Source organism: Pseudorasbora parva, chromosome 4, assembly GCF_024679245.1.
Source record: "Pseudorasbora parva isolate DD20220531a chromosome 4, ASM2467924v1, whole genome shotgun sequence".
NCBI classification, from domain to species: Eukaryota; Metazoa; Chordata; class Actinopteri; order Cypriniformes; family Gobionidae; genus Pseudorasbora; species Pseudorasbora parva.
Window position 1 is genome coordinate 14,858,863 of NC_090175.1, and position 12,323 is coordinate 14,871,185.

Consider the following 12,323-nt stretch of genomic DNA (forward strand, 5'->3'; position numbering starts at 1 on the left):
TCAGTCAATCAATCAATCAATCAATCAATCAATCAATCAATCAATCAATCAATCAATCAATCTATCAACCAACCCAACCAAAAGCAATCAATCAATCAATCAATCAATCAACCCGACCAACCAACCAACCAACCAAAATCAATCAACCAACCAAACAAACAACCAAACCAAACCCAACCCAACCCAACCAACCAACCAACCAACCAACCACAAACAACCACAACCAACCAACCAATCAATTCAACCAACCCCAACCAACCAACCACAATAAAATTTAGCCAACATTTAGTTACATATTAAGATGCTAGTTTTTGATAACAGAGCTGTTTTAATTCAGCTGTCTTTTCTCCAATGGACTGCAAATCACTTAGCGCTTTCCTTAAATATATCTGTCCTTCAGCTAAATGCCTTCATCCCTCTGCTGGCGTGAGGAAAACAAGACCTTCTCCATTACTTATGAGACTTGTTTTACTTGGTGTGAAAACACTGATGTGGGATTTGTGTAGAATTAAGCCATTGGTCTGAGCTCACAAGATGTCAGAGGGAAAAAAGGAAATCAATATACTGCCCATCAGCAAGGCTTAAGTGCAATGTTTAAACGTACAGCCAGGAGAATTCGAAACAGAGGAGGAAATGATGTCTGCGGTTGGCCCAGACAAAAGGTTTAAAGCTGTATATGTTACAAACAAGACAAAAGATATGAGCTGCGAAAATGCATTTTTGCAGTGTAGTCTACTTAGTAAATACTGTTAGACATTTTTATGAGAAACAGATTGCAAGACAATTATATTAACTATATGACACCTTGGTAAAATGGACTTGGTAATCGCATTTCATTACCTTATCAACGTTATATTTGATATGCAAACAGTTTTCCAGGATAGGATAGGGAGAGACGTCTGCAATATGAGCCAAATCTCATGGCACATTACAAAGATTTTATGAGATATGAGGTTTATTTTATATCTAAAACACATTCAAAGCTCACATAGATAGTGTCTTCTTTTGAGATTTCTCAGATCTGCTGCTTTCTTTCAAATAAAGGCTGTTCTTTTGCACAAATTCTGAAAAAAAATACTAAGCAGCACAACTGTTTTCTGTTTTTTTTTTTTTTTTTTTTTTTTTTTAAATAATGTGCCATATCAGCAATTAGAATAATTTTCATGATTTTCAGGGATCATGTGACCAGACAGACTTTATTTGCCATCACAGGAATAAATTATATTTTAAAATATATTCAAATAGAAAACAGCTATTTTAAATTGCAATAATATTTCACAATATTATTATTATTATTATTATTATTATTTTTTTTTTTATTTTTTTTTTACTCTGTTTTGATCAAATAAATGCAGCCTGGGTGAGAATATGAAACATATTTTTAAAACATTTAAACATCTTCCGAACCCAAAACTTTTTTCAATGGTAGTGGAACTTTTTCATTACTGTGATTAATAGACAGATCATACACATTGAATAAATCTACTGTGAGGACTGAACATTTATCCGAGAAAAGTAAATCATTAAACTCACCTTATATATCTCAATTAGAAATCAAGTCATTCTCTGCGATGCAGTTATGAAATTGAAGATCACCAGAGATGATGGATGCTACTTCATTTTCCTCTTATTAAGACACCACACAAAGGCAATCAGGCATTTTCCTAATACTCTTACTGGTCCACCAACAAGTCGCTAAAACGCAAAACGTCATAGAGACTGCTTGTATCTATTACATTCCAGAGTCCATTATGCCAAAGTATATTATGGTTACTGTGCATCCTTGATGACTTACGCGGCCAACATTATTTATGCAATAACGTAATTTTCTGTTTTTTACCATTTCTGCGGCAGAAATGTGCATTTTAATTCCTGTATAAATAATACAAATATTCTTACGTAAATTGTACTGTTCAATTCAATGGGTATTATACATTTTAAAATGGGTCATATATGTAATGTATGTTTAAATAAATCTGTCATGAAAATGACAGCCACTGTTTATAAATGATTATATTTCAATGAATTGGAGGAAAAGCGCTTTTATCATTCGATTTAGAAAGTTTATATGGTTGTAAAATATGTGTTATTTTAGTGTTGATTACTATATATCTAAAAATAAATAGCAACTGAATTTAGGCTAACAGTTTGGGCTCTGTTGTTAACCTTTAATATAGTAATGTGCAAATAAGGGCTCCCTATATAGTTTACAGCATTATCTTTACAAAACGTTTATTTATGATTGAATTCCTTTAAGGACTGAGACAATTTTGTTCAGTGAACCCCTGTTTAATAATTTTTTTTATAAAAAGCTATCTTATATTTAGTTTTCTCTCCCCTGCTGTACCGAACCCGTACCAAACCGCGACTTTTAAAACCCAGGTACGTGCCGAACCGTCACTTTTGTGTACAGTTACACCCCTACTTAGATGCAGATTTTCTTTGCTCATGTTTCACGTTTAAGGCCCTATGTGTGTGTTTGTGTGTGTGTGGGGAAACTGAAAGAGATCTGGATGTGACTGAGTAGTTATAATAAGTGTGTATTTTGGGTAACCGTAGTGGTTAGCAGATTGCATACATAAAATCGATGCTCTTCTAAGCAAGCGCTTTAGAAAATAAGACTCCACAGGTTATACAACAGACATGCTTCCAAAATTGCACACGATTAGTCATAATTTCATTAGATCGAAGGCCAATAGCAGTGGAACTTGGCAGGGTCCTACTAATCAGTGTTTTTCTCTGAGACCGGCTTTGCATCACTCTATAATTTTCGGTGTCACGATTTGCTCCCAAGAACACAGAGACGAAATGAGAGAAATCTTTCCAATTCACTGGCTCATTGATTTCTCTCCAGCTCCAAATGCCTTTTTCCTTTCTCACCGTTATTTGAGGTATCATTTTTGTCCGTGTCAGAGGCTGCCGTTCATGTCTGCTTGTTGGCAATACTGAAGGTCATTTTCTGTCAGGACCATGAAATATACGGATACACAGACACCAAGCACATACAAACACTGCGAGCACTTTCTGTGGGTCTGACTTATACAGGGAATATAATGTTACATTAAATGCTGATCTGGCATTAACGTCTTCCACCTGAATCCAAATGCACAGACACTCAAATGCTGACACATAAATGCTGTCAGGACCACTACCATCATAGATGACAATTAGCAGCATATAGTTTGGATTGCCGGCTAGCATGGATAAGAGCAGGAGGAGTAGCGATAAAGCCCCTTAGGGTAAGCAGAACAGAACCAACAATGTATTGCAGATATCATTAATGTCAATATTACAACCTAATTTGAGAATTTAGTCTGATTCAGGGGGACAAGCTTGAGTAATGAGCTTGACTTCAGGGGGACAAGCTTGACTAACGTGACCTGCCAGAATTAACACTATACTTAATTTTAGCCAAAAAATAACACTGTCATTATTTACTCATTCTCATCCTGCCTTTTAAGCTTTAACAAGTTGTTATTTTGTGTTACATAGAAGACAGAAAGTTTAGAAGAATAGGTTTAGAAGAACACAAGGGTGAGTAAATGACAGAATTGTAATTCCCTCTCACCTGTACTCCTGGTCTTTTCGTTTCTGTGCGAGGTATTTTTTCTTGACTTCCTGGAGTTCATGCGCTAGACGTTCAATTTCATACTTGTATTCTTCCGACTGGGACTCGTACATGTTGAGCTCAGCTGTTAGGGCCTTAGGAAGAAATAAAAAAAGATTAGAGATGAATGCAAATCAGGTAAAACTAATTTTGTTTGGACAAGTGATGTTTGAAATGTTGATATGTGCACATCCGTGACCTTCACCTAGTTGCTGCAAAACATTTTTTGGCAACCATAACCAGGTGAACTGCATGACGTTCATCATTTAATTATATGCAGCCATATCAAAGTACACATTACAATTTGTTGTACTGACGTTTAAGCATCATTTAAGTAAAAAAAAAAAAAACGCATCTGGCCAAATTGATTTTTTTAAAAATTGGCAAATTGGCTTAATTTAATAATAATAATAATAAATATATATATATATATATATATATATATATATATATATATATATATATATACATTTTACTTGAAATGGCGGTTTATTTTGTTCATTAAAAAATATAATTTCTAACATTTTATAAGATTAATTCAAAAGTAACATTTAGTAGGTTACCTCCATTAATTTGCAGACTGTTTATTACGTGATTAACACTATAGCGTTTATTGTTAATTACAGTGCATTACTAAGTAATTACTATCATTTAATTACTTTTCTCTTGAAAAAGTAAAGTAAGGGATTACTTATTTTTTCTGTAATTTAATAAGTTACTTCTGATGTAATTGCATTAAATACCGTAAAGAAATCAATTATATTTAAACCAATAGGGGATTTAACATAAATATTTAACGTCTAATGTTAAAATGTATGTTTTTAATATTACCTTCTCCCTATCAGTAATTTGGTCAGTCCAAGAATAATTTATTGTAATTATGTAATTCTGACTTCATAACTTTATAATACCCCATTGCGAATTTATATCATGCAATTGTAAGTTATAAATATATATTTGTATGTGTGTGTGTGAAATATATTTGAGATATAATTTCAAGAAAAAGCAGTTTTAATTGTTTCAGTTTATATTCTGTTTAATGTTGGTGACCTTGTTATTTTACGTATGCATATAATGACATATTATATTACTTATTTCTGCATCTTGTTTGCATGTGTTTGGTTAGGAGATTCTGCACTCTTTCAGAAAACGTAATAAGCAGGAAAACGTTGTCATTTTCCAATTTCAATAGAAATTTCCGTTAATGGCGGGGAAACAGTTAAAAGAACAGATTAACTTCTATCCTTGTATTGTTCTACTGGATTTAGAAAGTAATTTGTAGTAAGCAATGCAATATTTTTTAGAGACAGTAATTAGTAGAGTAATATAATTAAACTGTTGAACTATACTTTTTTTTTTAACACTGAACAACACTTCATAACCATGATAATACACTAAAAGTAGCTTATAGCCTTTATATCAACTGCTTTAGTACTTCCAGATATGTTGCACATCCTCTAAATATTGCAAAGCATCTAAGAGCCCATTTGTCAATTACATTAAAATGTTTCCCAAAGCTGTGCTCAACCTTCAGTAGGCACCTCTTTGCTATAAATGTGTCCTAGTTGTACAGTCGTGATCTATCACTGAGGATGTGTTCAGCTTAACACGCGGTCAGCTCATCTCTCCCGCCGAGCAAAAAATGAAGTGATTTCCTCTGCGGCATCTCATTGATCTCCGTCAATCTTTGCACATATCAGTCAAGCTCTAATTGTCATTCATCCAATGTGCTCGAAACCACCCACATACTGCAGGTGACCCAACCGCCCAGAGCTCAGTAATCAAAGGAACAGCGAGAAGAGGGGAGCTAAAGAGGAGGAGGAAGATGGACAGAGAGCGAGAGAGTAATAAATGAAGAAACCCCATATTTGCAGTGCAGCAGAGCTGGTTTTGGATTGAACAATTCGGGAAGGATTTTTTCCGCACAATAGGCATTCAAAATGTTTCTGTTCAATTGAAGCACTTTCATGTTTTTTCATCCACAAAAAAAAAAAAAAAAAAAAAAAAAAAAAACTTCCATAAATTAGTTCCAAGTCTGCCATAAATTAATTTTTAGTTTAGGTTTTTTTTTTGCAACAACTGAAACATGTTTGGTTAAAATTCCTATTCAGGTGTTGAAACGGGCCAAAAGTTGCCTTGTTTAATCAACTTTCAAGCAAAAACAAAATACATCACCTGCTGTGAGGTGTTCATAAAGCGTAGAATAATATACTGACTCACACGGGTATTTTCTAAAGACAAAACTCTGGAAACACTTTCCAAAAGCCTGGCGTGTCAAAAGACCGGTGTTAATTAATGTTAATTTCCTAAAGGGGGGCTGGAGCGCGAAGACATGCTTCAATCAAAACAAAGAATGGGATGATTTTTCTGTTTGGCTCATTAGTAAGGCTTCTGTTCTAATGTTAATTACGCTGAGCTTTGTTTATTTAAAGCTTTGCCAGTGATGCCTCCGGTGCGTAACTCATTTTAAGCTTGGCAATAAATTATCAGAAAGCCAAACCCCTCTATGCCTACCTTCGGGCCGTTATTTTTAAGTTCAAGGGCGCCAGAGTTTTATACTCCACACTGCAGATATTCTAATAGATCAGCTCTGATTTTCGCCGAGCTAAGGAGTTTCGAGTCTTTAATGTGACGTTCATTTTTTAAAAGAATGGCAAATGTAACAGAGCGCTTTCTACCGGTTTGCCTCGTTTTCAGATCCAGGGTCAGTTTCCTGGATCCTAATGGTTGCCGTTACATGGCAAAAACCTGATCAAAACCCAGCTTAAAGATCAACATATATCAAGGCCATATGGATATTATAAGGTCACCTAAGGCTCAGCAGAGGCTCATAACTTTTTAACCGCTCTCATCTCTGCTTCTTGCCTTTTTAATAGGACAAGACGAGGCAGCTTAAACCGAACTGACTCATTAAAAATGACATTAGTGGTCGCTGTCTCCAGATGGACCTGAACTCCTAATTAAGTGGTGAAGTAACTAATTATTCATTTTGTGTGATGGTGAGAGGGAGAGGAGGAATAAGGAGATGGGGATGATGGGAGAGGAGTGAGAGGAGGAATGATTTATGTTAGAAAAACCCAGCCGACATATCACAGATTGGGGGGTACTAAATAAATAAATTACAAAATTAACTGAACTAAATATTTAATTTAAACAATCACATTCAATTAATTGATTTAATTTGGTCATATATATATGTATTATTATTATTGTTATCATACACTACTATTATGTTACTTTATTTCAGAGCAGAAGAAAGAACAGAAAAGACCGTTTTTTTTTGAGGACCTTCAATTGTTTGGTCTTCTCCCGGAGAGTTCGCTGATACACCTGCAGTTTTTCTGCTGCCTCCGGACCGGGCTGCCGAGCAAGGATGTGTTTCAGCTCAACGTAAAGTCTCTCTTTCTCCTGCAACCACAAAACACACACACAACATATAGTTTAACACAATCAAATCAAATACATTTTAAAGTGCCCCTATTATGCTTTTTCAGGTATTACCTGTCATGTTTTGTGTAATACATATGTCTGTGAATGTTAACTGTTTGCAAAGTTGCAAATATCAAAGTTATTGAGTGTGTTTACGTGCATATTGTACATAATGCAATACAGTCCCTGACAAAAGTCTTGTCGCTTATCTATTTTCTAGAAATACTTGATATTAACCTGACTTTTAATTAATTCATTGGTGTTATATGAAAAGCTAAAACCCTCCCAAATGATGTTTAATGCACTGAAATAAATAATTTTCACAGAAAAAATATTTATCATATAATCAAGACAGAAAGGTCAAATTTTGGCAAGACAAAAGTTTTGTCGCCTATACAGAAATTGAACAAATTTACTGCAAATACAAAAATATGTCAGCAAATTAAGTTGTGGTGCTGTGAGATCCAAATGTAATATCTTGTATGACTTCCATGAGCTTGAAGGACTGCATCCATGCGGTTTGGCAAGGATTCATACAATTTATTGATGAAGTCATCAGGAATAGCTAAGAAAGCAGTCTTGCATGCCTCCCAGAGTTCATCAATATTCTTTGGTTTTGTCTTCCATGCGTCCTCTTTCATCCTACCCCACATATGCTGAATGATGTTCATGTCTGGTGACTGGGCTGGCCAATCCTGGAGCATCTTGATCTTCTTCGCCTTGAGGAACTTTGATGTGGAGATGGAAGTATGCGATGGATCACCGTCCTGCTGCAGAATTTGGCCTCTTTTATGGTTGGGAATATAAGAGGTAGCTAAGATTTCTTGGTATTTTAGACTATTGATGTTGCCTTCCACCCTGCAGATCTCTTGCACACCCCCATACTGGATGTAACCCCAGACCATGATTTTTCCGCCACCAAACTTCACTGTTTTCTGGGTGAATCTCGGATCCATTCTGGCACCAGTAGGTCTCCTGCAATATTTGCGGCGACTGTGGTGTAATTCAACAGAAGATTCATCTGAAAAATCCACCTTCTGCCACTTTTCCTGCGTCCATCCTTTTAGCAGGCTGTGGGCCTTGGCAAATGCCACACGGTTTTTCAATTGTCTTTTGTTTAGTGCTGGCTTCTGGGCACTGATTCGACCATGGAGGCCATTTCGAGACAGAATCCGACAAACTGTTCTGGTTGACACAGGGACTTAAGGTGACCAGGTCTCGTGGAGCTCTGCTGCCGTGGAAAATGGGCTGGCCTTGGATTTTCGAGCCAACAAACGGTCCTCTCGAGCAGTTGGCTTGCGGGGTCTGCCTGACCTGGGCTTGTCAAAAACGTCTCCAGTCTCTTCAAATCTTTTTTCTATCCTCTGTACTTGACGCTGAGACACATTGAAGGTGTCTGCCACATCAGCAGTGGATCTGGTCTTCAGCCTCTTGATAATCAAAACTTTAGTCTCAGGGTGAATCTTAGGCATGTTTGCAGAGGTCTAGTTGCAGTTGATGTGAAGGTCTAGTGTACTGGGGTTCTTTTTATACACACTTGAGACCTAATTGATCCATTATTAGTCACAGGTTAAGCTCATATGACAAGGTGACAACACTTATGTCTTAGCAAAAATTTACTCAATGGGCTTTACCAAGCTGTGAATATTAGAATACTTTTTGAAAGTTTAGTTTTCACTGAAACATTATTACAAAAGCTGGTGGGATTAAAATGAGCCATTTCTTGTAAAAAAAAAATCTTGATTAGAAATATATTTCAGCGGCACTTTAGGTCAATTTGTACACAAGCGACAAGACTTTTGTCAGGGACTGCAATATTACGATTATACTTTACCTCATGTAAACACAATACTTTGATCAAACTAATAATCGTAGTAACCATAATTGCATTAAACTATGTGGCGTACACCGATTTTAATTGCAATAAACAGGCATGTAGTCACCTTAATCACATTATTACTGCTTTGACCAAAATGTGCATGTGTGCGGACGTTAGGGTTGGGTACAGAACTCAGTACTTTAAGGGCACCGACCCAATTACGTCAGTACTACCGAGTACCGATTCACATTAGTTTATTCGGTACCACATTTCGGTACCTGAGAATGCATCTGGTGATATAGACTAGTGTCTGTGAATATTAAACAGCAAAAAGACTATTTATGAGTCCTGCGTGTCCTGTGTTTTGTGTGAATGAATGGCGCTGAGCCGCAGTTTATTGACCTCACACACACACACACACACATAGAATTGCATGACAATCGTGTGTTTCCATCTCATACGAGGACATATACACATGTCCATCATCTCCAGAGCCACTCTGAGAGTCACTTCATCAGCATTTTACTGTTTAATTTGAGAAAAACTACCATCGCATCATAAACACACAGAAACTCAAAGGTATTCATGGCAACCCGTCAAAATAAAAGTTTGATTTAACTTGAGAAATATATTAGTTATACAGTAATATTTAGATATGTCTCAGTGTAATAATAATACTAACACTAATGTAATAATGACCAACTATAAAAAACTTTATTTTTATTTTTAAGTAATATATTACAATTTGTCTTCCGTGTTTTAATTTTAACAGTATAAAGCTCAAGTGTGCAGCTTTGTTTGACAAAAAAAGTTTCATTAAGTACAAATTTATATTATGTCTTCATTTGATTACCAGAAAATACACAACACAGAATTTGTGGGAAATCATTTCATACACTGAAAGAAAAAATAATAAAAAAAAGTTACTTGTCGCCTTAAAATTTTAAGTTAATACAATGAACATTTTTAAAGAATGGACAAGCTTAATTCAAATATTATTAAAAGATTTTGTAAGCATATTGGGTAATTGTGTGTGTTTTATTTGTGATGACGCAGTGAAACATGCCAAATTCTGCCATTTTCATGATTTATCAGAGTACTTACTTTTTTAAGTTAAACCAACAATATTTTTTTTCAGTGTAGAAATTGAATTAAAAAGAAAAAAAAATAATAATATGGTTGTTTTTATGAATTCAATTAACCTCTTAAACTCTGAGGACCCTGTACAGGGTCGGGAATGACATCGTCATGTATTTAATTTCAATTTTAAATGTCTGTGGAGGAGCTATGATGTCATATGTGGTACCATTTTATAGCTTAGAGTCTCTACTTTCTGGAGATATGCACCACTTTGGCATATGTTTTACACAAAGTAATGTATTTACAATAAAATACTCTGATGTCATTTACGCCTGGATTTGGTCTACCCAAATTGAAAAGCCTCCCATACACACATACAGTGGTCTAGGTTCAAAATGTTGGTGTCATTTTACAGGAAACCCTTTAAAGTAACATAAAACACTGCTAAAAGTGATAAACATGTAAGTATATGTTGTGTAAGCTATCATAACCGCTTTTGTGTAAGCTATTTGGCGCTTTTTGATTTTTTTTATATAAATTAATTTTTGAAAGTGTGTAACTCAGGCCCTGTGTGCTCTAGGACCCTGCAGACACTTTGGGCTGCTTCCGGCATGTATAATTAATTTAATGACACTGGAAAATTGCATTTATATCACTGTATATTGTGGTGGGAGGGGGTGGTGGAATGGGGTAGCAGGGTCGGGGGAGGGGCAAAAAGGGGGAAAAAGGGGAAAAAAAGGGGATCATCCCTTCAGACCCATTTGAGTAAATCTGGCATACAACATGACACAGACAAAATTATTTTTTCCACTATTTTCTGTAATTTAGTGGAAACAGCCCAAACTGTCTGCAGGTTCCTAGAGCACACAGGGCCTGAGTTGCACTGTGAGAAAGAGGTGACGCTGCAAAGTATATTTTGAGAAAATTAAAGTGTTTTTGACCGTGGATGCATGTAAACCTGTTGTAGGAGAACTGCAAAACACAATTAAAAACCATTATTATAGCAAAATAGGGGCCCTTTAAATGTGCAGTACTGACAAATGTAACATTTTCACCCTTGTTTAATTTTTATACAGCGACAAATTCCAGTGCTGTTATTCTATATATTCTATTTGTGGACTGTAATTTATGATGAAACATCCACTAAAACAATGTGAAAGTTCTCTGATATGTTAAAAATCTGTCACTAAATAGAAGCATTTTTCCTTGAAAAGACTTTAAAAGATATTTGTTTGTTCATTGTGAGTTCAGAGCGTTATAGAAAGATTTCTTGTCTATTGTTAGTCGTACGATCAAAAGCAATGAAGTTGTTTTTCAGTGTCACATCACAGGAAAAGGATACAGCCGGATTCAGGGGACTGACAGCTAATTCATTTTGTAAGCAAGTGTTAATTATCCAAGTGTGTGGAGGAAAGAAAGATGTACAACTAAGACTCCATCGCAGCGCTGACCAAGTAATGACGCACACACACACACAGACACACACACACACACACACACACACACACACACACACACACACACACACACACACACACACACACACACACACACACACACACACACACACACACACACACACACACACACACACACACACACAGATCATCAATGTTGCTAATTAGAGAGGGAGTCCTGACCAGTTTGAACTCATCAATGCTAATAAATGCAGCCTGTCTGGTGTCTAAAATGATCACTAATATGAAAGCTCTGAATTTTCCATGGAATATAAATGATGTGCCATGGGAGAGATCATGAATTCAGGGGGTTTAGGACGTCTGAAAGAAGATCGTTCATGATCAAAAGGACCAGCATTCAAAATGAAGACACACTCATGGCCTTGACAACCACAAAACAGTTCTTTGTCTTAAACACATTACTAAGATGGACACACACACACGCACGCACACCGCTCTATGGATTTATTGCAGAGCTGAAAGCTTAACGCATTATTCCTCTGAAGCTTCCAGTATTTTTCCTGAAGATATTTTCTGTTCTTTTTCTTTTTGTCGTTTCTTCACAGCCACGGTGGCCGTCTCGTCATAATTTCATCCATAGTGAAGTGAGCGTGTGTTAGAGAGCGAGTCAGCGAATGAATGATTTATGACTGAGAGGCGTCTGGACTATAATACACTGACTTTTATAGGATCACAACAAGGGCGAGATCAAACCCAGTCTCAGACTCCACCTTTCACCAACTCTCAGTCTCGCGCAAACATCTGAACTCGTGGCGCTTTATCAAAGAATGCATCACTTCAGCATCCGAAAACATTTTCATGGCCCTACGTGGGCTGAGCTTTGATAATGCTAATGCAGTTACACGTGTGCTCACGGAGACCCAACAACCTGTCTGTTTATTACACCTGTCGTACTATATTTACTATAAAT

The 12,323-nt window shown here is 36.2% G+C and overlaps 1 protein-coding gene across 1 annotated transcript in view; it reads right to left on the bottom strand.

Moving 5' to 3' along the window:
* The window catches only part of cfap58 (cilia and flagella associated protein 58), a 145,928-nt gene that overhangs the window by 22,516 nt on the left and 111,089 nt on the right, over positions 1 to 12,323 (bottom strand). The window contains exons 16-17 of the mRNA XM_067442635.1: positions 6,896 to 7,015; positions 3,569 to 3,702 (exon numbers count right to left, since the gene is read on the bottom strand). Coding sequence (XP_067298736.1) covers positions 3,569 to 3,702; positions 6,896 to 7,015 — 254 coding nt within the window. The remainder of the gene's footprint in view (positions 1 to 3,568; positions 3,703 to 6,895; positions 7,016 to 12,323) is intronic.